Source organism: Strix aluco, chromosome 6, assembly GCF_031877795.1.
Source record: "Strix aluco isolate bStrAlu1 chromosome 6, bStrAlu1.hap1, whole genome shotgun sequence".
NCBI classification, from domain to species: domain Eukaryota; kingdom Metazoa; phylum Chordata; class Aves; order Strigiformes; family Strigidae; genus Strix; species Strix aluco.
In genome coordinates, this window is record NC_133936.1 from 42316336 (window position 1) to 42343441 (window position 27106).

General features: G+C 43.2%; 1 protein-coding gene across 2 annotated transcripts in view; it reads left to right on the plus strand.

Moving 5' to 3' along the window:
- The first annotated feature begins 354 nt into the window (after positions 1–354).
- The window catches only part of TRPM8 (transient receptor potential cation channel subfamily M member 8), a 53098-nt gene continuing 26346 nt past the window's right edge, over positions 355–27106 (plus strand). Inside the window, exons 1-11 of one of the 2 annotated variants that reach the window (XM_074829823.1) lie at positions 6158–6274; positions 7878–7951; positions 10690–10846; positions 15576–15753; positions 16105–16277; positions 17430–17604; positions 18660–18727; positions 21642–21839; positions 24212–24314; positions 25314–25432; positions 25776–26066. In XM_074829823.1, the coding sequence (XP_074685924.1) occupies positions 6158–6274; positions 7878–7951; positions 10690–10846; positions 15576–15753; positions 16105–16277; positions 17430–17604; positions 18660–18727; positions 21642–21839; positions 24212–24314; positions 25314–25432; positions 25776–26066 (1653 nt within the window). Of the gene's footprint in view, positions 446–6157; positions 6275–7877; positions 7952–10689; positions 10847–15575; positions 15754–16104; positions 16278–17429; positions 17605–18659; positions 18728–21641; positions 21840–24211; positions 24596–25313; positions 25433–25775; positions 26067–27106 lie in introns of those variants that run through there. The other variant, XM_074829820.1, reaches the window with a different exon arrangement.

The window sequence follows — 27106 nt, forward strand, 5'->3', positions numbered from 1 at the left end:
ATGACTCTGACAAAGTGAATAGTTTTAAGTTAAGGTCAGAAGAAAACCAGATTACTTTACACTGATGAGTGTCAAACCAAAAAGTTAAGGAACTGAGAGTAAGATTTTTGTTGGGTCAAAATATCAGTTGTTGTAAAACCCTCTGTTGTACTCACCAGTGCTTCAACAACCTTGCAGTAAATTAGATTAATAGGTGTTGATTTTAGAACCATTTCATTATTTTCTAATACATTAAAATCTAATTATTTATTCCCACAAGCATTTTCTTATACTCCTGGCTTTTTAATAGTGCTGCTGATTGCATGAATTAGGCGCAGTGCTGTTACCAGTTTCTGCAGTACATTGGCAGCAGGTGGGACAGAAGCATTGCTGTTCTCTTACAGATAACCTGCAACTGCTAGTTCCTGTGCCCTGCTGCAATTATGCCTGCCTTCATTATTAATTGGTGAGTAATCCTGCTGTTGCTTGCTCCTGTGCATTATCTCTTCCTCCGTGTCCTCCCTTAAAAGGAAACCATGACACAGATAAAAAAGGTGGGGCTTTGCAAGCTGAAGTATATCAAAACCTTCCTCTTTGAGTAATGATTTCAGAAGGCTTGCTGGGGCATATTCTGGAGACTTTGGTGAGTGTTCCACAGTGGTATGTGATTAATCGTTGATTTTTCTGTACTTAAGAGTATATACTTTTAATATGCTGAAACTGAGGTAGCTGTGCATCTGAAGTTTGGCAACATCCTTTCCTTTTTCAGAGCTTTCACATAAAGCCTGTTGCTAGAATTATGTTAATGCAAATAGTGGTTACGTTTATCTGAAAGCTTTCTGAGAATGGAAGCTGGACTTGCTTTTTCAGTTGCAGACAAGTTTTTTAAAGTCTTTATCAAAGTATCTTTAGAACTAGTTATTTTGTCACTTTTTATTTTTTTAGTCACCTCCAAACTGAAGATTTTTTTGGAATATGCTCCTTCAAGTACTGTGGAAGTCATAGTATTAGTCTTATACTTTAGAGGATTATTTTGGTGTTTATCTAATGGTTATTACTCTCAAAATGTGTTAGTTCAAGAAAGTTATGCTTTAATGCGCCAGTCAGTGCTTTAAAAATGTCTTCCTATATATTTAATGAGTTGGAAATACAATAGAAAATGAACTGTGCCTGTTACGTAGACTGCAGCTGTGTCACATCTTTTAAAGTATTTACGATTGCTGTGTTATTTCTAACACTCACGGAGTTAATGAGCTTCACTCACAAATATCAGCTAAACGCTGTGGTATCAATGCAGCTCTTCGGAATTTAAATTTAAAAATAAGTCCAGGGTTTTCAGGGTTCCTTTGCAGTCTTGCTAACTATTTTCAGTTTGTTTGCAGCACGTTTATTCTTATCAATTATTTACAAAAGCAGTGAGGCAAACTTGAAATCCTTTAGTGTTTTGAATGAATAATTTAATGCCCTTGTTTCCTTTTAATATTCTCTCTGTACAGTTATGTTCATAGTCACTTTTCTCATGTTAACTTATTAAACAAATCAACAAGTAAAGTAAAACTCTGTCAATAAATAAGTTGTATGGATCCAGACCAAAATGTATTCCCCCTCCCCGTGGAACTTTTGTCTTGAATTAATAGCTTTAAAAACATATTTACCCCAAACATCAATCTTATGAAATTATAAGATTGCTTTCTGGGTTATTAGAAAACGTGTCTCCCAAGGCACAGCTGCCAGTCTTACTCAGTTAAATAAGTGATATGGTGGAGGGTGTGTGTGTTTTTGTTTTGTTGGTATTTTTAGGCACAATGCTCTCTCAGCCATCATCTTGGTTATTACCAAAGTTAGCACTTCAAAAGGGCAGGATGATTGCTTTGTGGCTGTAGCCATCTAAATTCCTCTGGCACTGTGTCTTTCTAGAAGAGGAACTAGTTCTAGAGCTTCCATAACTGCTGCTCTGCTTCTAGCTCATGCCTGGAAGCCATCCTTGCACTAGGTAAAATGTGCAAGCTTGTGTCCTGCCTGGGAAGGGAAGGAGGGATCCTAAAATGTTTGGGGTGCTGAGTGAAACCTGTCATAACCCCAACACCGAGGTCAGCTGTTGTCCTGTAGCTTGCTTGCCCTGTTTGGAAATGCAATATGAGAGCTACCAGTCCTTTGCTGGAGGAATTCTTGTTCACCAGGACCTCTTGATCTGCTCTGAAGTCAGGGTCATACAGGGAAGGGGGCTGTTACATGCAGGACCCTGGGCTCATTTGGCGTTTGCAGGGTTTGTGAAAAGCCAGGCAGGCCTATGGGTGGACAACGGATGGTCGCATACTTAGGGAAGATAAAGCCAAGACTGTGTTTGCCCAGACTATAAAGCCAGAACCACTGTGTTTGGTCTTGCATCTGTCAGCGAACGAGTGATGTTAGCCAAGTCCCTGAATGATTCACAGGCCGTTCCTTGGGTCTCGCTTCGTGGGTGCCCAGTAGAAGGCTCCACTGGCCCTGAAATGGTCTTGGGAAATTAATGAGCAGAAATAGTAGCGTGGCTGCTCTTGGTAAGCTTCTAGTGCTTTGTATGCCTTTAATGGAACCCTTCCCGTTGGGCCAGTGGAGAGGGGAGGTCACTAGTGCAGGCACACACATGACACTCTTGGGGTTCACAAGCGCACACGTGTTTGCAGATCCTTCGAGCACCGGCACAGCCCCTCTGTCTGCCCAGCACCACTGCCCAGATAGTTAAGAAATAATTTATTAACAAGATAGGAGAGACTGCAGTGATCAGGCACAGGGCTCAGCCAGACAAGCCACTGGCCCATTTCACATGCAAAGGGCCCCTTTTATACCCCTTTCTGCCTGTTCCTCCTTTGTTCCTCTCTGTCTGCCTTCCCCTCCTCAGCTGGCAGGATTCCACTGGCCCCCCTCCACCATCCTTGAACCTCAAGTTTGCATTCTTACCAGCTGCAAAGTCCCAGTTTGCATTAAGTTTCTTGCTAAACGCATCAATTACTGTGACTGACAAGGCATTTTTTCTTGTCTTTTGTTTCCACAATGCTTGTGTGCCAAGTTGGAGCCTCTGTATATTTTGTGTACGGCTTCTGTCTTTTCCTTAGTTATCTCATTTGACAAGCCTGTCCTGTCAGATAACCTCGCTGGAATAAACTTTCCCACATTCCACATACCCTTATCAATTAGTGTGGCTGACCAAGTTTAGGTCTCATCACTCCCTCCCTTATTGTCTGTCAGTCAGGTTTTCCTCTCTGCATGTTCTAGTTTATGGCTTCCTCCTTTTCTTTTCCCCTTTTGCACTGAAAAGGCCCTTGAGCAGATACCCTCGAAGGAAGAGATATTCTCTCCTTCCACAGATCCTTGCAGTTCCTGGGCAAATAAAGGCATGCTTCTCTTCTAGAGATCTGAAGCAGGGCATGACCAGGCTGGTGGCCTCACTGGAGGTCAGTTCGTACTAGTGTTTTGCTGTTATGAGCTGTTTTAGTTAGTTTGCTCTGAAGTCTTTTCCTGAATCTGGCGCAAAGCTTGCCAGACTTCTGTCCTTGCTCTGAAGATGGGAACTACTAGAGTAATTAATGTAAAGGAGATTATGAACGTCAAAGGAGTGTGTTCTATTTTCTTCTTCAGCTTCTACTTGAGAAACAGCATGACACCTTTCTGTAGTGCTGCGAGAGGAAATAAATTGGTCTGAGGCAGATCCACTGTCTGAAACCTTGAGCAAGTATGTATAGCCTGACATTTATCTGCAGCTGAAGAGTTCCCATGTGGAAGGCTTAGGCCAGCACAACTGTAGCTCTCAGTGGCACGTGTTTTGACAAGCCACTTTTGGCTTGGTGTTTCAGAGTTGAAATTTGAGGGAGAGATTGTGATGGGAGATGAAGAGACATGAAGAGGTTATACACCATTTGGTTTCAAAGGAAAGGGTTTTTTTGTTTTTATTCCTCAGGGCTGAGGATCCCAGATACCCCTGGTGGGGATATGGTCAAAAAAGATCATATAATCATGGGATCATAGAATTATTTAGGTTGGAAAACACCCTTAGCATCATTGAGTCCAACCGTTACCCCAACACTGCCAAGTCCACCACTAAACCATGTCCCTAAGCACCACATCTACACGTCTTCTAAATACCTCCAGGGATGATGACTGCGCCACTTCCCTGGGCAGCCTGTTCCAATGTGTGACAACCCTTTCAGTGAAGAAAATTTTCCTAATACCTAACCAAAACCTTCCCTGGTGCAAATTGAGGCCATTTCTTCTTGTCCTATTGCTTGTTAGTTGGGAGAAGGGACCTTCTTTCAGGGAGTTGTAGAGGGCGATGAGGTCTCCCCTCAGCCTCCTCTTCTCCAGACTAAACCCCCCCAGTTCCCTCAGCCGCTCCCCATCAGACCTGTGCTCCAGACCCTGCACCAGCTCCGTTGCCCTTCTCTGGACACGCTCGAGTCATTCAATGTCCTTTTTGGAGTGAGGGGCCCCAAACTGAACACAGTATTTGAGATGTGGCCTCACCAATGCCCAATACAGGGGGATGATCACTTCCCCAGTCCTGCTGGCCACACTATTTCTGATACAAGCCAGGATACCATTGGCCTTCTTGGCCACCTGGGCACTCTGCTGGCTCATATTCAGCTGGCTGTCGACCAACACCCCCAGGTCCTTTTCCACTGGGCAGCTTTCCAGCCACTCTGCCCCAAGCCTGCAGCGTTGCGGGAGGTTGTTGGGACCCAAGTGCAGGACCCAGACTGAGCCTTGTTCAGCCTCATACAACTGGTCTCAGCCTGCCCAGGTCCCTCTGTAGAACCTTCCTGCCCTCGAGCCGACCAACATTCCCACCCAACTTGGTGTCATCTGCAAACTTACTGAGGGTGCACTCGATCCCCTTGTCCAGATCATTGATAAAGATGTTAAACAGAACTGGCCCCAGTACTGAGCCCTGGGGAAACACCACTTGTGACCAGCCACCAGCTGGATTCAACTCCATTCACCACCACTCCTTGGGGCTGGCCATCCAGCCATGATGAAATGCGCTTTCCAGCCTTTTGCCTTTTCTTAGGTTTAAATCATTCCTATTGCACACAGAAGGTGGGTGGGAGGAATAGGGTTTTTTCCTGTGCTCTTTCATCACTTAACAGTGATAAAGAGTGCCCCAAGTAAACTGTTTTCACACTTGCTAGTTTTTGGATCTCAGAAGCCATGTATTTACACAGGGATGCTTCATCAGAGCTGGAGAATGTGAGTTCTGGTGTCTGGGAGGGATGCTTTTTGCCATACAGTGGCAGTATCACCTGAGAGGCAAGCCCGGTGTGCACAGTGAGAGGAAAAGGCAGGAAATAAAACAGTGTTGAAGGAGAACTAGAATTTGAGCTCACCATGTTAGCTGGCTGCCAGCCTTCCTTTCAGGAAAACATCTTTTCCAGTATTATTTTGCAAAGTAACATAAAAGGAATTGATTTGCTGTTAGCATAAATAAAATTTTGTTCTGTGCTTTGGTGCAAATGAAGTGATGCTCCTTCAAAGATAGGGAGGTCTAATACAGGCATCTGCTCTAGAGGGCAACTGAGGTGTGTCTGCTTCCAAGGGTAACTTGTGAACTTTTGGATCCAATACACTTTAAATCCACTCGCTCTTCAAATCGCACATGTTGACTCTCCTTGTTACAGGAGTAGACAGAGACCTGAGGGATCAGTGTTCAGGTGCTGCATCCTCTCTAAGCTGACGTACTGCCAGACCAGCTTCTTTTTACACTGCAGTTCATTTTCTCTGTGATTGAAATGCTTCTTCTTAACATCCCCTTTAATTTGTAAATACCCTGGATTAGGGACTACTCATTTTATGTATAAACGCTGAATAGCACAAGTCCTGCGCATGACCACCAGAGATGGGCAGGGAAAGAGACTTAAGATATGGCAAAGAATTGAATGGGATGGCATAGAAGGTATGTTCCTTTCTCAAAGCATGCTGGCTTGGTTCTTTTTGGAGTGGGGAAAGAAAGAGGAAAGTCTCTTTGTGGTATGAAATAAGAGAAAATATTTTCTCTGGATGTTAGTTTCACATTTTAGGAATCAATACACTTCCTAATCCTTTATGCTGGATTCAGATAACCTCTCCCTTGCTTTCCTAGGGTGCTAAGTGTCCTTGCTGGTTTTTATCTAGTGAAAGAAATGACCATTGCTCCTTCATCTACACCATGCTCTTTCAGGTTTCTATGGGCACCATGCGACACCGAAGAAATGGCAATTTTGAGAGTTCCAGACTCCTCTATTCCAGCATGTCTCGCAGCATAGACGTGTCCTGCAGTGATGCTGTGAGTATCTCCTTGATAAGCTTGGGGGCTGTCTTGGGGGTGGGCCACAGTGGTTATGAATTAGGTCATGTCAGGAGAAGGATGATTGATTTGTCAGTTTTTCCTTTATGAAGAAGTTTTCTTAGCTAGTGGCCCTTCAAGCAGTAGTGGTGCTTTGTTGACATGGTGAAAATCTAAGGATGTATTGCATTCCTTTTGATCCCTGTAACTCTTTATTGTACAGTTTTAGTCACTTCTGGTTTTAAATCCTTTTTCACTCAGTTAAGAGACAAATCCTCTGTCTCTGTAAAGAAGAACCCCAACCTCTTCAGCAACTTGATGGCAAAGGCAGACAACATATAATTATGTTAAACATCCCTTTCAAGCCTCAATGTTTTGCTGATCACAGCGATTGGCAGATTCTTTGCTTCTGATGGGCTTGCAAGAGGCCTAATGACTAGCTCTTAGGTCTTTAGCAAGTGGTTCCCCCTCCCTTTTATTTTTTTGGTCTTGCATCATTGTGGCTTTTACTGTCGAATTATGTTCTCATCCATTTTCTTTGTTTTGGATATTATACTTTATATGCTTTTCTACTTAGAATAACTTCCTCTTAACTGCGGTTTAACCAGAATTGTTCTGTAAAAATGGTAAACTAAACTATAGCTGTATGTCTTCCCTTTTCATCCCAAACTAAATCTTAGTTTGCAAACCCAAGCTGCGCTTAGAAACAAAAAACCCCTCCAAACCTTTATCAGCAAGTGAGAATTTTTTTTGCTTTCCTATCTTGCAGAAGCAGATTAGGAATGAATTTCCCAAATTGGAAAGGTTCCCCTGGCTTGTGGAGTTTCAAGGTTAATATGAGAGTTAATGGTTAAATGAGCTGGAGAGACTTTGCATTCCACTGAGCTCACATAAAGCATGACTTTAAGTTGTTCATGTCTCCTGCTGGGGTCTTTTTGTGTTGAATTAAAATAACCCCTACCCAAGAGGACGTTAAGGTCTTTTTTCTTTTTTTTTTTTTTTTAGAAAAAAAACCCAAACCAACAAACAAACCAACAAAAAAACCACCCCCAACTTGTGAAGAAACAGTGTTTGCCATAGTCTTAAGCAGTATCTAGACCACTTAACCCCTGTTTGAAGAACATTGTCAGTGCTGTAAGTGATTTGGAAACAGGGCAAGAATGCAAATGGAAATGCTCTACAGTCCACAGCTAAAAGCAAGACATTTTCTATGCGGGTCTTTTGGATTAAAAGCTGAAATTAAAATACACTCACTCAGGGCATCAATTTGTTTTGCTGTTCAAGATTTCTTTTTTTTTTTTTTTTTTTTTTTTTTTTTTTTTGAGGGGAAAGCCATACCTTTTGCATCTTTAGTATATATTGTGCTTGATAGGTACGAAAATATTGATATCACATGTTTTTGGGAATACCTGTTTTTGATTTTTAGTAGTCTTTTGTGTCCTGTCAACTCCCATCAGTGCTTTCTAGTTGCCCTCCACCATCCACTTTGAGAAAGGAGACTTGTGAATTTGTACTAGTTTTCTGTGTTTAAACTATGCTAACTATTTCTGAAGTTTCTTCTATGAGTTACCAGGAGTAAACTTTTTTAAAAATTATTTTCAAGGATTTGGTCAACTTCATCCAAGAAAACTTTAAGAAGAGAGAATGTGTCTTTTTTACAAAAGACACCAAGTCAATGTAAGCAGACATTTTTCTCTTGTTTTACAGGTGTGGGGACCTGGGAGCTGAGGGTATTTCTGCTAAGCCATGTGACAGGGGTTGGGCGGGGAGCAAATTTTTGGGGTTTTTGTTACAGAGTCTGAATCTAGCAGTGCAACCTCACCTCAGTCTCACTTGTACAACTCCTTTCGTTGTCACTGCTTGTTTGGCTTGTTTGTGTATGCCTGGGGTGTTCTGCAGTTGTGGTCAAAAAAGCTGGAAGTTTGGTGGTTGGGCAGAGACCCTGAAGTGCTTGTCCTAGCTCTAGACCAGTGCTCTCCAAACTATTTTGATTGCACACCCCATCAGTAAAAGATTTTTGAGCGTACCCCCAATATATGTTTGTTTATAAACTGTATACATCTACTCCTGTAGTAATGATGTGTACATTCTAAAACCTACACCAAAAAAGCGCTTAAAAAAGGATGAGATAAAGATGAAATAAACACTATATTTAATTTTTTTGAAGCTTATTTAATGTACCCCCCACTTTGGAGACCACTGCTCTAGGCTGTCTGGAGTTCGTGTAAAAGCTGTAAATATATCAGTTTGAATTACTCCACAAGTAACTTGATGCAAAACTAAGGGTCTGACCTTCATGCTAACTCTGTCAGCCTGCCTTCCAGCAACTCTGTTAAAGGGCTTTAATATCAAATTCCCTATCTGAAGCATAATTGTGGCACTATATAGGCTTGGGATGCAGTACCAGCACTGGTATTAGTGTATAAAAATGTATTAGAGGTTTGCATAACTGAAATTTTCCTTTTAAACCCAAATCACAAATTCCACGCACAAGCCTTTACAACACAGAGTCACTAGGTTTTGCTCAGACTGATGTTCTCTTAAGATACGATATTGTACTTGCTCTGTTTTGAGGCATAAGTACCTATGCAATGCAAGTTTGAGGGCCATAACGTTGCTTTTGGGTTTTGGGTTTTTTTTGTAATCTTAGGAGAAAAATGATTAAACTAATGCAGCTGCAGAAGTCTTAATACAGAGCTCTGAGGGCTCTCAGTAACCCCATTCTCCTCTGAAGCTGTGAGGAAAAAATGCCTTGGAGAGGGAGGGAAATTAGTCTCATTTCAGCAAGTCTTACTTAGGGTCCTCTTCTGGCATCTGAAATGGGATGTCTGGCAAAGGACCAGCAAAGGATGGGAGAGCTTCTCTTCCTACAAGCCCACTGGGAAAGGATTGCAAGTCATATTCAATACTTGCTGGGTGGTTTTGTCTATCTATTTTTAAGGTAGGCTTGTTTTATTTGCAAGTTACAGCCGAGTAGAAGAAACCATACAAATTTTCTCCCCTTCCAAGGCATGCTGTGACTTACCTTTACCACGATCTTCACAGGAGGGCATTACTCAATCTCATGTTGGCAGTCTGCAACCTAAAGGTCACTGTAAGCACACAAATTAACGTTCTCATCTTAATCCTTTTGGGCCAATGCATTTATTCTCCCCCCCCACACACACCCTTGTACACCGCCGAATTGCACAGTGCTGTTAATAGCATTGTTCCTCTTGCTTTTCCTCCCCGCCTACTTTTTTGTAACCACACTGGGCAAGTGTTTACCTCATGTTGCTTGTTAACTTAGAGCGTAGGGGCCACCCTTGCTCCCTCCTACCGCTGTTCATGTTGCTTACTGCACTTGGCTGACTGTAGCTCTCAGTCAATCCTTTCTTTCGTAAGCAATGACCCCTTCTCCATGCCCTCTGAGGAAGCAGGGATATAGGATTGTGCTGCAGTTTTTCTTAGGAAGAGAGTTGTCCTCGCTTTCCCAACTAGTCCTGCACAACCAAAGTGCAGATTCTTCCTCCCCTTGATGCAATTTCAGTGTTGGTGAGGAGGGCATTAGTAGTGACTGCACGCCATGCCGTGCGGCGGACAGGGATGGGTGGGTGGGGAAATGTGCTGGGAACACAGCAAATGGCCTGCAAAATCTGATCAAAGACTTGATGTGAATATGTCTTGGGTGTGCTTAGACACCAGTTAGGCCCTGGATCTGCATGGAAAATGATTACACTTTGTAATTGTCTTCGTGAACTCTTCATATCTGGTTGAGAGCACAAAAAGGGGAAGAAACCATTTGTACACATCAGCAGCAGATGAGGTCACTTCTGGTGGTGTCTGATGCCGAGTTCTGGTTCATTTTCTTTGTTTCTGTGAACAGTTGTAGGGTTTCAAATTAAGCTGCTGGTGACCTAACTTGGTTTGTGATAATGAAAGAGGTCACATAGGTAAGGCCCATCCAGAAGCGTCAGCTCATCTCTCAGGACAGAGCGGTTCCTGAGATGTACCCCACTCTATTGCCCAGTGCTAGACAGGAGCAGGTTATAGGGAGAGGAAGCATGACTAGGTGCTGGTCTCAGCTGAGAGTCGGTTCCTCTAAGCTGTTAATTTGTCATGTAGCAAATCTAAGTGGAGTCCCATGTGCGAGTGGTTCCGTAGCTCCACCTGCTGCTTGGCTTGTTGAGTTGTGTTGGTACAACCCTGCTCCCAGACTTTGCACTTGATGTGACTGCTACTGTAGGCACCCTGTATTCTACAAGCTCCAGATTCGTTGCAGAATAACAGTTCTTGGAAACGCCCCGATTGAGCAGAAGTTTTGAAGGTGGTGTCAGCTGTGAAAACTTTCTCTTCTTAATAAATGTATCAGAGCTTACTTTTTTGTGCCCAGGGTGATAACTGTGGGGTTTCATGTATATTCATTCTTCTTTCAGGGGTAACTTATGTAAATGCGGATACCCTGAAAATCAACACATAGAGGGCACTCAGATTAACACCAGTGAAAAATGGAACTACAAGAAGCACACTAAGGAGCTTCCTACTGATGCTTTTGGGGACATTCACTTTGAAAACATGGGAAAAAGAGGGAAGGTAAGTGACTGTGTTAAGACTATATGTCAGGCCCCTGTTGGGTGCACTGTATTCAGAGCCCTGAACCCAATGCCACTGGAAGCTCCTGAAAAGCAGGGAAGCTGAAGCTAAAGTCGATTTTATTCTAATGGGAATGGAAGGAGATAGGCTATAAAGGAGACAACCTGGTTTCTCAAGTTCTGAAAATAGGTAACAAAGAATAATTTCTTCTGTGTTATTTGTTTCATAGGCTGATGATGGGAATGACAGGAGGTTATCTGATTCCAGGCATGACAGAAGAATGGGTGAAGGAGGGTGATGCTCAATTATTATTTTTCTTTTTTTATGTAGCTAGTTTTATTGTAATTGGCCTGTAGTACCATTCTAAAGGTCTTGGACTAGGAAGAAATAATTTTCATAGAATCACAGAATGGTTTTGGTCAGAAAGGACCTTAAAGATCATCTAGCTCCAACCCCCTGCCATGGGCAGGGACACCTTCCACTAGACCAGGTTGCTCTAAGCCCCGTCCAACCTGGCCTTGAACACTGCCAGGGAGGGGGCAGCCACAGCTTCTCTGTGCCAGGGCCTCACCCCCCTCACAGGGAAGAATTTCTTCCTTATAGCTAATCTCAATCTCCCCTCTTTCAGTTTAAAACCATTACCTCTCTTCCTATCCCTACATCCCCTGATCAAGAGTCCCTCCCCACCTTTCCTGTAGCCCCTTTCAGTACTGGAAGGCCACTCTAAGGTCTCCCCAGAGCCTTGTCTTCTCCAGGCTGAACCCCCCCAACTCTCTCAGCCTGTCCTCACAGGGGAGGTGCTCCAGCCCTCTGTTCATCTTTGTGGCCTCCTCTGCTTGAGCAGGTCCGTGTCCTTCTGATGTTGGTGCCCCCAGAGCTGGACACAGCACTGCAGGGGGGGTCTCACAAGAGTGGAGCAGAGGGAGAGAATCCCTTCCCTCAACCTCCTGGCCACACTTCTCTTGATGCAGCCCAGGGCACGGTTGGCTTTCTGGGCTGTGAGTGCACATTGCTGGCTCATGCCCAGCTTTTCATCCACCAGTACATTCTCCTCAGGGCTGCTCTCAATCCACTCATCTCTCAGCCTGTATTTGTGCTTGGGATTGCCCAGACCCACATGCAGGACCTTGCACTTGGTCTTGTTGAACTTCATGAGGTTCACACGGGCCCACCTCTCCAGCCTGTCCAGGTCCCTCTGAATGGCCACACCACACAGCTTGGCGTTGTTGGTGAACTTGCTGAGGGTGCACTTGATCCCACTGTTTTAAACTAGATCTGTGATGTCCTTCACTGAGACTCTGTACCCTGACTATATCAGTGTGCAGTTACAGTGGCCACTTTGTGGTCCCTATCTATATGTCATGGTGTTGCAGAGCAGCTTACTACCCTTTTACCCGTCTTTAGTGGTGAACCCAACATAATAAGTTTAAGTATCTGAATGATCAAGCTCCTGATAAAGATGCTTTGTTTCTGACTGTCTGACTTTAATGCCAAGACAAGGCTGTTTTTTAGAACATTGCACATTTCCAGAGTGGACTAACTTATGCTTTAGAAAGAAAATGGTATGCAGGCATGCACCAGTGCAACTCATGGGAGAGGAGCATGTGTAACATGCTTTGCCTTTGAAGGTGCAGCAGGATCCATGAGGTGATAACCATAGGGATTTCATGTCTGTAGAGATGTACGACCGAAGCTGCACATATGTGTGTGCTACTCCATAAAATCATCACTCATTTTTTGTAACGGCTTTAAAATTGCATGTCATGTCATTCAATGTCTGCCTACAGAGCTTGCTGACCTATGCTCCCTTCCTTCCTCAGTGTTCTGTGTGCAGATCATCGCAGTCTGCAGACGTACAGTGCTCCTTTCCACCCAGTTGTATCTTAGGCCTTGGACTGGACACGCTGAAGGATGTTGTGAGATGTGGGAATGGGGCTTGTGTATCCAACACCGTCATGGAGTAATTTTATTTGTAAGGGCTCTCCGGAGTTTTCTAGCCAAAACTCTTGCTCAAAGCTCATAGACCAACTTGCTCAGGCCGATAAGAAATTAAATATTGAGTCTTTCCCAGGGTGGAAATCCTACAATGACAGTAAATTTAATGGGGATTTAAGATATCAGTGGAACTTCAGAGGTTTATTCTATTTGTTGGGGGCTTTTTTGCCCGTGTTTTTCCTTGGTGTGGGGACAGTAGAGGGGTGGAAAGAAGGAAATAGCTGGTGTTGCAGTTTCTGATGATTTATACTGATACTGTGTGAGGCGTTGCATATGGCTGAGCTCATCTGCCTCTTCTAAATGACTGATATTTACCGCCAGCACAGCTTGCTTGAGACAATCAAAATAAATGAGGAAAATCAGAGCGTGCTATGTAAATTAATTGGGTTTGTTTTATGCAAAGCAGCAGAAACAAGAGGCATTTTGGTGGGAAATAAGACTGAAGGTTTTGAATCACACTTAAAGAGATCCAAGTACTTCACATATTTCTTGATACGCTTATTTTAGCTTCACACTACTGTGTTGTAAGCTGCTGTGTACCTTTGCTGAAAGAAGAAGTGTTTCATTCTGTTGCAGCATTTCTGAGTTCTCAAAGCTTAAATGTTCTTTCCTTAGGTTGTGTCCCCCTTTCAACCTTGGAAATCAATTTGTATGCTCATAGTTGTTTTATGAGGACTCTCAAGGCCACTGTGCATATTTCAGAGCATACTTTGTTCAGATACTGCATATAAGTCTCCTAATCCATCCCATCAGCACGTTGGCTGGAGTTATACCTCTATTCCCCATTCTCATTTCCTATACTGCAAGGCACCTGCTGGTCTTAAACATTGCAAAATATTTTCTCTTGATCAGTAGGGAGGACTTCAAACCCAAGGTAACCTAAGAATTGCTGACTATTATCAGTGAGTGACGGGAAGTTTTATACCCTGCATTGTACTTTTTAGGACAGATGAGTTCTAAAAAGTTCTGAGCAGAAATATTAGATGTGAACAGACCAATAAAATCTCTACACTTCATAAGTCCTGCTTGCGCAGGCTTTTTTCCTGCAGTGTTGCTCAGATCCTGTAACATCCAAGAACATTGCAGTTGCTGTATTTTATGTTCTGGTAGCCATCAATCTGAAAAATGTTTCTCTCAATACCTTTCCGAGTTCAGCTGCTGAAACACTTGGCATCACCTGCGTTTTGAGGGTTGGATCGGTCATGGTTGGGGTGCACCAGCCGGCTGTACCAGGAGATGGCACCGTTGTACCTCGGAGAAAGAAAGTGGCTGAACCAAAGGGTTCGCTCGCTTGAGTAGAGCCTTGCCAAGGACTCGAGGTGGCAAGTGCCAGATGTATGGTTGCTGGCACGTGGAATGAAACTTAGGTATAACTGAAGTGTGTTTGCAATTATACACCGTGATGATGTATGAGAGAACGACATAAGCATAAGGCAATTCAGCTTCAGCATCTTTTATTTGGTACTTGCTTTATATGGTTGAAAACAATTTGTATAGATGGAAACAAGTCATTCAACTGGAAAACCTAACTCTTGATGGAACAAAGGTAGTCATACAGACACTAGGTGCTTTGTGTATCATCAGGGTTTAAGAGAACTGCCTTCTAACTACAGCGCTAACAAGATTTGCTGTGAGGATGGCTTACTGGCTCTGTGGAGCAGTTAATTTTTCTGGCAGGCTCCCCCTCTCCTAGGGGGGACCCTATCCTGAAAAACACCCAAGGCTTCGTGTGGCTGATGCTTCTTAGAGCAGGAGCTGTGGGAGTCCCTTAGCTCTCCTGTGTGGCAGCTGGAGCCTGCTAGACTTCCTCTGTGATGTGCTGTTCTGAGCCAGATGCAATAAGTTTCTCCTGGGAACCTGTCCTGGAACAGATGAATATGTTCTTTTGTTCAAGTTAAATGCCTCTCAAGATATGGACATTTCTTCCTCAAAACTAATCCCTTGGTTTTGCTTTCCTGCAGATACTGGGCAATCTATACAAAATCCTCCATGATTCAGGTCCAAGTTATTCTTTTTGATCCCCTGGTATGGGCTGTATAGGCATGACTGTCTTCCAAAACTCCATCACACTAAACTACTAACAGTGATGAAATTGCAAAGGGGCTCTTGAATAGAACAGCAAGAAAAAGCCAGAGAGCCTTTTACATAAATGGAGACATGGTAGGTCCGTCTGAAGCCAGATTATCAATCTGGTGTGCTTTTTGGCATCCTCATACAGTGTTCAAGCTTTACTACAAATTTGATAAACTTGTTAAGTGTTATTCTTAAAATGCTGTTATGGGTATATGTTAAGATAGGGACACCATGCACATGGAGCCTGGAATTTATAATTCATTAAATTAAGGCTTTAACAGTGTAATAAAAATACAACCATAATTATTATTAGTTCACTTACAACCATGCTACCACTAATCCATAATCTAAGCTATAAATAGCATTGTTACAATTAAAATTGTTATACCATAAACTTCCTCAGTGTTGTGTTTATTGTTCCAGTGTTCCGCTGAATCCCAAGGTCAGTGCTCTTGTCCTTCCTCTAGTGGAAGGTGGGTTGAGTGCCTGGTTTAGGAGGAAGATAAAGATGCTTTAGAAAAAGAAACAAAGACTTCATAATCACCCTTTGTCTGCTGGCTGTTGGAATAAGACTACAGAAAAAAATTCAATTCCTGGTCTGTTCCCAACTATCACAATTTATCTCTTGCTATATTTGTTTTCTTATTTTTTCTCACCCAAGTACATCCGTTTGTCATGCGATACAGACTCCGAAACACTCTATGACCTGATGACCCAGCACTGGCACCTGAAAACCCCCAACCTTGTCATCTCTGTCACTGGGGGCGCAAAGAACTTTGCGCTCAAGCCCCGAATGCGCAAGATATTCAGCAGGCTGATCTACATTGCCCAGTCCAAAGGTAAAGACCTGTGTATGCGTCTGTATTATGTTATTGCTGCATAATACTCTTGGAGAGGTAGCACCTTAAAGGGTCAGCAGGGAAGCAGAGCAATTGGTTTGTTTCTGTGTGGATGGTGCACTTGGGGAAAATGTGACATAACAGTTTGGAAGTAACAGGGTTGAGAAGTAGTCATCAGTTGCCCATGATAATGTAAGGTATGTAGCATGCCTTCTGTGTTTAATTGAAGAATAAATGCCTCTTCTGAGATAAGGTCTTGAGAGGGGATTGGGTTGTTGTATCTTAAAGGTAATCCATTAGGAGGGTGGGTATTCCACTACGTTCCCCCAGATCATTGGCTGTTGTCCCCAGGGGCCTGGATTTTCACTGGAGGCACGCATTACGGGCTGATGAAGTACATCGGGGAAGTGGTCAGAGACAACACCATCAGTCGGAGCTCAGAGGAGAACGTGGTGGCTATTGGCATAGCAGCCTGGGGCATGATTTCCAACCGAGAAAGTCTGATTCGCAGTGGTGATAATGACGTAAGAAACATGTATGTGTTGGTGGGGAAATAAAGAGAAGGCTTGGCTGTCGGTTATACAGGTTATGTCCCTGCCTGACTGCTGCTGTCAGCAATGCTAGGCTGAGGCTGTTGGCCATGGGGTGATTGAGTTGAGTGGTCAGTCAAGCTCTGCTTGTATGTCTGGCAAAGCAGACCTCAGCAGAATGCTTTCCAGTGCAGTGTTTGCGTAGAAGCACGTCTGTCTACTTAGCCTGAGCTACATAGTGCTATTGTGTCCTCAACAATTAAGCCCAGGGCCAGCTTTTCTTCAACATCCACAGCAGTGAGGTAAAACATCAGGTGCTCTTCCCAGAACTGGAGGAAATGGAAGCATTCTTGTGTTCAGGATGGTCACGCATGGCAGGAGTGGTGGGGAGGATTTCAGCTGTGGGCTTAGCGTGTCCGCATGGAAGTTCAGCTGCTCTAATTGCATGTCTGGCAGAGCATTAGGGAATAGCTGCTGCGAAATCCCTACACACTAGCCCGTTCTGGGGATTCCCATGAGCTAAGACATGTACCTGCTGCTGCTGTTAAGGTTCTTGCTCATCCTATCTGTCAGATACACTGGCATAGCTCCCCTTGTCTCTTGTCCACTAGACATTATAGAACATGTCTAAAACCCATCCTGCTAAATAAATAAAAGCAGTTTAGTTTAGTGAGGGTTCTAAGAAGCTTTGAGGGTTGAACTGGGTGATCTCAAGAGATCCCTTCCAACCGAAAAAAATCTGTGAGGTGTTGAAAGTAAGTTTGCCGCAGATTTAATGTTTCTGGCGGCTGAAGGAAGCATGAATTGCTTAACAGGATCTCTGAAAGGACTAAACTGTTGCAAATAACTTCCACTGTTCCATTGAGTGAGGTGAAGTTATGAGAGGATCATTGCAAGTCAGAACACTCTTGTAAAGAAAAACTTCCTCTGCCAATATTTATGCTGTGCTCTTGTATGGGGTTTCTCTCACTGTCTTCTGCAGCTGTTGGGACTGCCAGTGAGCAGTGTCTTGAGTCTGGAAATTCAGACTGCTAACTAATGAGGAACAGTTGGCGGGTAGGGGTTCAGCTGTCACTGGCTTGCCCTTGAAGACTTGTGCATGCTCTGCCCTTGGATCTCTGTCAAACGCTGTGCTTGTGCTTCTAGGGGTACTACTTGGCCCACTACATAATGGATGATCTCAAGAGAGACCCCCTCTATTGCCTGGATAATAATCACACCCATCTCTTACTGGTTGATAATGGCACCCATGGGCATCCGACAATAGAGGCAAAAGTACGAACTCAGTTAGAAAAGTACATTTCGGAGCGGGTTATCCCAGGTAGGTTGCAGACCTCCTTCTCCTTAGTTCTTGCATGCTTTGGGGCTGATGCACAGTGATTTTTCTGGGAACAAAAGAGTAGTGGTAACATCCCTTGGATGGTGAGCTGGAAGGAATGTGTTAACTGCATTGCATCTCGAGCACTTTCAGGAACAACCAGCCCTCTTCAGAGCAATACCCCTCCCCTCATCGTCTTTTGTTTATGTGACAATAGTCTTTTGTGGGACACAGCAAATGATCCCTTTCAGCCATCCAGCCCTTCCTTCCCTTCCTGCTGGGCTACCTACTGGAAGCTGACCCTTCTACATGCTTCCCACCTGGTACTGAATTCCAGGTAACTGAAGCACAGCTACACAGGAGCTGCAATTAAGCTTTTCCCAAAGTATTCATTTGTGAGGGTGATTGGTCTATCTGCAACCTGCTCCTAAATAGTTTCTCTTTCAGCTCCTTCTTTGCCAAAATGGAAAAACATCAAAAGCCTTGATAGGAAATTCTTAGTTAAAGAGTTTGTTTTGTTTTGTTTTACTGTGTACCTCAGCTGAAGCATACTTGCTTTATGACGAAGTCATGATGAAGCACCCAGAATCACTATGAAACTTGGTACATCTTTTAAACACTAGCTCCTAGAGTTACAGGATTCCTAGCTTTCCTTTATGATTGAGAATGCAAAGTCAGATGTTTTGAATCTTCACCTTGTGATACAAACCTTGTACCTAGACTCAGAATGGTCAAAGCAGTAGGTGAATACAATAAGATCATGTTTTGGGGACTTTGGAGCTAGTAAAAATTATGATTGTTAGGAGGAAAAAAGCATCTGTTGGAAAAGGGTGTCTGAAGCCAGCTATGCAGAGGTTAGGCAAAACTGAGTTTTCATTAAAAACACGAAGAGCTGTTAATAGATTTGGCAAAATCAACAGTAAACTAGTATCAAAGTGTTTGCATGAACTACTTGGAAATTCTTTCATTGTTCTCAGGAAAAATAGGTTGTTCAAACTGCATGAATGAGTTGAATCTTTTCCCTTTTTTTTTTTTTTTTCTTTTGACATGTTTCACAGAATCTAATTATGGTGGGAAGATTCCAATTGTGTGTTTTGCACAGGGTGGAGGGAAAGAAACTTTGAAAGTAAGTTTATTTCTTTTACTTATTTCTAGAAGTGATAGTAGGGACATTGCTCTAATGTTTAAGAGAGATTACTCCACAAGCAACTTTATCAAGTAGACCGTCGTATTATTTACTGAAGCTTGTCCAGCACCTGCTATAGAAAGATCTTGCTTGCAACTGCATTTAAGCTTGTGAAGTTTGTTTCAGTTAAAATTTTCTGTGCAAAGTTTCTACCTCAGGCTGACATCCTGCAAAACTGTTGGCAGGGACAGTTCAGTTGTCTCAGTTCTTCCATTACAAATCCAGCACAAAAACGTTCATTTCTTGTGTTTATTTCCACAGCAATCAGGAGAGTCTTTGTCGGCCATGTAGCTCTTGATCCGTTTTATACAACTTTGCCTAAACTTTGGTTTGGGAAAACTTGTCTTGCCCATGCTCAGTGGAGATCAGTGCTTTCTTGTAATGTACAGGGAAGGTCAGCTGTGCTGGAACTACTCCAGCTCAGAGCTTGCATGAATTGACTTGTGATTGCTGCTCCTGAGAACTGTGGGCTGCACCTGGTTTAAATCTAGGCAGCTGAGCAAGGCAGGACACTGACCCTTCTAAGCCTAGAAGAGGAGGAAGCAGGCATCATCTTCAAATAGATGACAGGTAGGAAGAGGATGAACAGAACAGAGAAGGCAGAAAGAAGTTTCTTGACACAGGATATCTAAGTGACGCTTGGGGAAGCGGGAAAAAGAGATGACCTCTAGATCTGTCTCAGTGTTAAACAGGATTGTTACTTCCCCCTCCATCTTGCAAGAGTGAAGATGAGTGGCCTGAGCGAGGAGGGTGTGACTGAGGGAGCAAAAGGACCTGGCACCAGGGGCTTCAAAGTGAGGGGATGTGCAATCAGGCTGTGTGGGAAGGGAACAGTAACAGTGAGGACGAGATGGCTCTGAGTAACAGCAAGAAGAAAAGCTGATGCAGCCTGAACTGAAGGACCTTGAGAAAGAGCTGAGAAAAAGGCTGGATTTTGCAAGAATATAGGATACAATGAAGAGAGTATGTCAGTGTCTGAGTCAGTAAAATTGAAGCAGGGTGATGTTTATAATTATTTCTTTTGAAGAAATTATCTTGGTACTACCTGTTCTGACCAGAGCTATGCTGTTAATATAGAGGCTAATCAAACTATTTTGCTTGTTGGGATGACAAACAACGTGAATGCAAAGCACGGTCTCTGTTACCACTTCACTGCTAACATTAATCAATTAGTCTGAACCACTGTGTAAAATTTCAGACCATTATCCCAGCCTCCCTGTATGTTTCCTGGATGTGTTGGCTCTATTCACATGATTAATTTCAGCTTTTCCCCCACGTAGATGTTAGGTGAACAGAGATGCAGAGTTCAGTGTGTTCATCAGAGGTCCGAAGATGAAGGTTTTAGAGCAGAGCTTTGCTGAAAACGACATGTTGAATATGTCCATCTCCTTTTGGCTCCAAATTGCCAACATTTAAGGGAGGATTTGGCCATCACTGAAGGAGCTGTTTCTATATGCCATGCAGTGTAGTTGGTTGGGCAGCCCTGTGGTTACACGTATATTATGGAGAGACCTCAAACCCACTGTTAAGAAATAATACCTAAGTCTGTGGACTTACTAGCTATCCAATCAGAATGAATAAAAGCCTTGTTAAATCAAATGCATAATTCCTAGCAAGAGGTTCCTCTGAAAAGTAACTGGATCATAATTCAATTAAGGGTCCATGCCAGTCTCTTGGCTATTTATCAGTGTTATTAGTACACGGAGACATTCGTGTCTGCCTTCTTGCTCATTTGTAGGTGAAGCTATTTTCTGAAGGAGTAAATAGAGTCTCTGACACAGCAGGTTCCATGCTGTGGTCGTTCCGTCCTTGCCATGCCTTGGTCTTAGCGGTTGGCCAGGAAAGACTCCCTCTTTCTCAGCTTCTCTGACTGGTGCATGATGACAGGAATCGACTTTAGCAGAGAAGTAAAACTGTTTCAAGCTTCTGTTTTAAACTCCCTGTGATGTAAAACATGCACTTTAGCAGAACCTGCCTTAAGAAAACCACTTTGATCTAGTTGGTAAGAAAAAACATCTTGCTTTTGTCACAGACCCGCTATCCAATGGACAGGAGTAACATGCTCATGGTTTTGATGACTCCAAGTTGATTTTTTTGTTCTCACAAAGCTGTGTTTTCAGATAGCTGATAGATATTCTGTCTTTCCAGTGGTTGACGATAAGCTGCATTGACTCCTTTTGCACACTTTGCTGTCAGACTGTGTTCTCAGTGGTAGTGATGCAGATGAAATAAATGTCTCCTGTTGCAAAGACTGCAACAGGAGGGCTAATGGTCCTTCCATCATTATTTCAACAATTTTTTTTTTTTCTTGCCAATAAGCTGTGTACAACATTGCTGTGTGAGAAATCACCTAAGCATCTACTTGAAGACATTCAGTAACACTAGAGTTTGATGTTCTCATGATGCTACAGAAGTGATCTCTCTGTAAAAAACTGTTGCTTGCATCTCCAGCAAATAAAGCCAGAGCCCTTGTAGTCAGATGTGGTGTTACTTGAGCAGTGCTGTGCCATAAACCAGCAGTGATTGTAGCTGGGCAGTGTTGTAATGTGTCCTGAATGCCATTTCTGCTTGGCAATTTTCCTGATCTGCTAATCAACACTAAAATTTGGCAGATGGTGATTCCTGTCCCTCAGTATTTGTGGGGCTCTTCATCATTAGATGAATGCTGTTTTAAAGAGTTGTCACTGGTAAAGAAAGTATCAGTGGGTAGTAATAAAAATACTGCTCTGGACCATGGGTTTCTGGTTTTCTTGCCTAAGTCAAACCTACAATCTCTAGGTTTTCTTGCTGAATAGTAGGCTCTGATAACACAGTCGTGCTTCAAGTGATCACCTCTCCCTCTCTGGCTCCCTAGTCTATCAACGTGGCCATCAAGAGTAAGATTCCCTGTGTTGTGGTGGAAGGCTCTGGCCGGATCGCTGATGTTATTGCTAGCTTGATGGAGGCAGAAGGCAGTCTTGCTTCTTCATGTGTCAAGGAGAGCTTGCTTAGGTATCTGCCTCGCACCATTTCAAGGCTCTCGGAAGAGGAGACTGAAAGCTGGATCAAATGGGTAAGTGTGTGCTACTGCAGGGAGCTAGCAAGGCTGAAAGTGGGAGAAGGGTAGAGGAAACAGGAGGTCAGAAGCTGCTAGTGACGTCCAAATCAGGGATGTTGTTATCTGGTGATACCTATAGGATGCATGGGGCTACTTGCCATGACATATACATGGGGATTTAAAAAAGAAAAATTCCAAACTCCTATAACTTATAGGGATTGGAGCAAAAGGAGTGGGGGATTGCAATCCCTTCCAAAGGAACACAGTGGGCACAGGAGAGCTAAGACCAGATGTTTTGTAACTGTCTGCTCCCTGTATGCTTGCGATTCCTCTGGAGCACTGGCTACTGGATGTGACTCTTGGCTGAAGTGCTGGTTGGTGTTGAAGTTCCTCTGCGTGCTTTGGGAAGATGGAGAAATTGGATATTTGCTGAATTGGGCCTCATACTGCTAAATCCTGCTGAATTGCTCAGAGAGGGGGTTATCACTGCTAGCCCTTGGACTTTCAAATTGTAGCAATTCTACTTCAGGATTCTCTCATTTGTTCCAAAAGTTCTTGTCTTTCTTCCTGCATCCCTTAAGATATAGGGCAGGACAGATTTCCCTTACAGGCTAGGAGTGGGACGTTTAGGCCTAGAGGCTTACTTGGTCAACATTTCACCACAGCAGCATCCCTACACCATCTCCACGGGGACTCTGTTAGCGTTGACTTACTGGTATTGTGTACGTGGGATGCTGTTGAAGGTACAACACTGTACATACACCATCAAATTCTTCTTTTGCTCTTGTTTGCCTCTTGACCAGTGGTAGAGCCTTCAGGGTGTAGTCACCGTTGTAATCCCAGACATAACTGTTTATTACAAGAGTGTTTTCTGGAGAGTGGGAAAACTGGAGAAGTGAGGAGAGCATCTGCTGTCTTGGGTAGCTTGGGCTAGTCTCAGGAAACTGTTTTACTCTCTGGTTACTTCAGGTGGACCTGTTTTTAGATATACCTCTGCTCCCTTTAATAGGGACAGAAAAATGGAGCTCCAGAAAAATCTTAGTGTTCTGTTATTTTTCAGAAGTCTTAGTTCCAAGAACACTTCAGCCCAGTGAACAATCCATTAACTTGAGCTAATTGACTTTGTCAATTAACTGCCCAATGCTTTATTGTAGGGTCTGATTCTGTTTTCCTCTCTTGGTTAATTATCTCCTACCCACGCTCACAGCGGGGAGCGAGGAGTGGAGAGTGATTGCATATTCAAACCTCAGTTGAAGTTCCTAATGGGGGATGGAAAATGTTCTATCACTTCCTGTACACTTAAGGTCCCTTCTCTCAGCTTTCCACCCCCTGCCCTTAACTTTTTTATTTTTAAATATTTTTTTTTTATGAATGTACCATTGCAAGTTGTTTGCAGTCCCTGAAAAAGAATTCAGACACTCAAACTTTTGTGTGTATTTTCTTTGATGTAAACCAAGCAAAGCTTCTGGTATTGAAGTTTAGGTAGCTGTTGTTTTTGGCAAGTCCTGAGCCAAATCTCTTGGTCAGAACTTGGCAGAGTGAGTCCGTGGGACAACCTGCAAGTTCCACTGGGCAACCTGGTCCACTTGACCCTGTTTTGAGAAGTGGGCTTGGACTAGATCTCCAGAGCTATCTTCCAACCTTCACAATTTTCTGCCTCTGTAATAAGAAGTTTACAGGGAAAAGGGCAGGAATAGGGCATGGCCTTTTGTAGAGACAGTCCTGCAGAAACCATGTCTGAACTTGCACTTTGAGCCTGGGGGCTGTGGCACCCAACCTAAAGAGGAAGAACTGCCCTCTGAGCAGACCATGAGCCTCTGGTTTCCAGAAGGAGCTCTGCACTGGGGAGTGTGGAGCTGCTGAGGGCAGTTTTCCCTGTTCGGTCACACTCCTGACAGCTTCTTCGCTCTTCCTGCAGTCAAGAATGGCTAAGATTATTTGTTTTCTATGTGCTAAAATGAAAGTAAGTTTATAAGGCTTGGTTATGTGAGAAATGATCTCCATTTTTGACAAAGCACAAGGAGGTAGAAACTGTTCTCTAATAAACTGCTAGGCATTTGTTGAAACTTGAGCTGTCACAATCTGTTTTTCTTTTATGAGTAGTTTCTAATTACTGAGACTATATCTTTTTGGTTATGATGTTCTGCATAGGGGAATCAGTTATTTGCTGTATGTTCAGAGGATAATTAATCTTGTACTTTGGTGACTTTAAAATAAATCTCATTATCTACTTCTATCTGGACTTGATTAAATTTTAACTGTATGTGGATGGGACTGATGAGAAGCAGCTTTGCTACGTTGTGATGGGAAATTTCTTTTAAAGATGCTCTAGAAGATCAACTACTAAACAGCCTAGATTGCTCTGAAATGGAACTTTTCTTTTGTAGATCAAAGAAGTCCTTGAGAACCCTCATTTACTGACAGTTATTAAAATAGAAGAAGCTGGAGATGAAATTGTGAGCAATGCCATTTCTTTTGCTCTGTACAAAGGCAAGTAATTGTTTTTCTGTTGTTTGAGTTTGGAGGTTTTTTTGGGTTTTTGTTTGGTTTTGTTTTTTTAAAGATGGAAAAAGGTGGCTATTTTTTAGAACAGCCTTCCTTAGGGCAGTGCCATCTCTCTAGAGTTAAGCTCCTGCCACAGTGTGGAGCTTGTCTTCATCTGAAGTGGTGTGGACAGGCTACAGCAGCATTATGGGACATTAGTGTGGGTGAGATGGAAACCCAGTCCATATAACCGGGAAGGCATTTAGCAGAGCTTTGGAAATGCTGGGATGGCATCTCTGAGAGTAGCACACAGGTATGCAACACAACAGGGAGTCAGGAAGCCAAGCAAAGGATCTTTTCTGGTTGTAATGCAGAAGTGCAATGAAAAAGTGTACTCAGCATCCTGCAACAAAAAATCAAGTATCTTTTGGTATATATGTGGATTGAAGAGGTTTGATCCACATCCAGCAGGGAGAGAAGTATCCAGTTAATTAATAGGTAATGTGCAGGACTGCTTCCCAACTTTTTCAAATCCCAGTGACTTGCTACCACGAGTAATTCAGACCTGGTCTCTCTACTACTCCAGCAGAGCAGAACTGATGATACTCAGTGAGGGTTGCTGGGCTGAGCTCATTTTCCTGGCTGTGCATGGAGAAAGCCTATGCACGTTACAGCTTCTCATGACACTTCTTGTGTAGGGCCCTAGTGGGAATCCTGCAGAAATTCTTTTGTGTAGAGGATGCAGGACACTGAGGAAGGAAATGTGCTGATTTTGATTGATGAGGTGCTCCTAGCAGCTCCGTTGTGGCCTATGTTGGACCGTAAATATGTGTGTCAGCCTCCAGCATCCTCTAAAACTCAATCAGGGAGATGGGCATGAGTCTGGGGAAAGACACTTGATTAGGGGTCTTGTCAGGTACAGTGTGAAAAGCAGAGATGAATAAGTATGCCAAGAAGCTCTTCTGTCTCTGGTCTTTTACCTAGAGGATTGTTCCTCCTCTGCAGCTTTCAGCACCAATGAACATGACAGAGATAACTGGAATGGGCAGCTGAAGCTGCTGCTGGAGTGGAACCAGTTGGACCTGGCCAGTGATGAGATCTTCACCAATGACCGAAACTGGGAGGTACAGACCACTTCTGTCCAAGCACAGTGACACAGGACAGGGGAGCAGTGGGAAGAGACACATCGTAACAGCAGCCACTCTTAGCACCCCAACCTCTGTTGATGATAAGTAAGAGTGGCTTTTCCTCCTTGCACTGGCATCACTGATTGCAAAGGTTATCTGCCCATCGCAGAAGTACTCTAGGCCATCCAACAAAGGCAACTGCATACAAAAAAAACCTGATTCTGATGAAAATGTGGCAGCATGATGGAAAATGTGGCAGTTAGCCACATGTGTCAGGCCCTTAGGTAAGCTTTACATGTCTCATGTGCTCCCTAATATTTGCTTTTCCATTTCTTCCTAGTCTGCTGACCTACAGGATGTCATGTTCACAGCCCTAGTGAAAGACAGGCCCAAATTTGTCCGTCTCTTCCTGGAAAATGGCTTGAATCTGAGGAAGTTCCTTACCACAGAGGTCCTTAGAGAGCTGTACACGAACAACTTCAGCAGCTTGGTGTTCAAGAACCTGCAGATTGCAAAGAACTCCTATAATGATGCACTCCTCACATTTGTGTGGAAGATGGTTGAAGATTTCCGAAAAGGTCTCAAAAGAGATGACAAAAATAGCAAGGATGAGACGGAGATACAACTTTCAGTAAGTGATAAAAAAATTGGATTCCACTGTGCATCCCCTGAAAGGAAAAAACCAAAATTATATTTTGTTTCTGGTGTAGCAGGATTTGCTTTAACAGTCTCAGCCTTGTTTTACATTTAACATACTGCCCCATTTTACAAATGCATTTAAGGGTCATTTAACTGCAAGAAAAATGGGTGAGTTTGGGCGTTGAGTTAAAATGTTCTCTATTGGAGCAATCAATGCTCTAGTTATGCTTGTAATTTATACCAATATGAATTCAGAGTCTGGTACAGAGGTGCCAGCTGGGCATGAGGATTTTGGACTATTATATTTTGGTACATACTCTTGTATCTTAAACCTTGTTTGTTGCAAGGGTATCAAGCACCTTCTGGACTTTATTTCATTGTCAGATAGAACCAGACTTCTTAGTTATCACAGCACAGTAGGTCCAGACATCAGATCCGGATCTGCGTTTCAAAACTGGAGCTCAGACATCAGATAGGAAACTTTTGATATAGTTGTTGACTTCAGAGATGCGATGCAACACGTGTGACATTTGGGGGAAGCTTGGTTTGAAAATGCTGGTTAGCTTTGGGAGTTTTCACCAAAGCTTGTGGTTCTTAAAAGTTTTGTTGCTCTGGAGTCATTCTGTGATGGCTTTGCCATCCCCAGGTGCTAATTGCTCTGAGGCAAATAAGTTGGTGGTATAGAAATTCCTCTCTGTTTAAGTTTTTTGTGAAGTTCAGGGTCTTGCTTAAAGACAAAAGACATATTGGTGTGAAGTTAGTATTCCTTTTAGAGGATGTGAATCTGTGTTCTCTAAACACAAAGTCAAGCTGTGAATCAGGCTATCTGAACTGCAGGGGTTGAAACAAAAAATTACTTTGACCCAAGAGTCTTCTAATGCCAACCTTAGGAAAAACAGGAAGTTGGATTCTTCCACATCAAATAAGAAAATATAAGGCTTTAATATAAATATAAAATATAACCTAACTTACATTAGTGTGTGACAAGTGCCAGATAGCTGAGAGAGAGGGTTGGTGGGCTGGCTGTAAAAG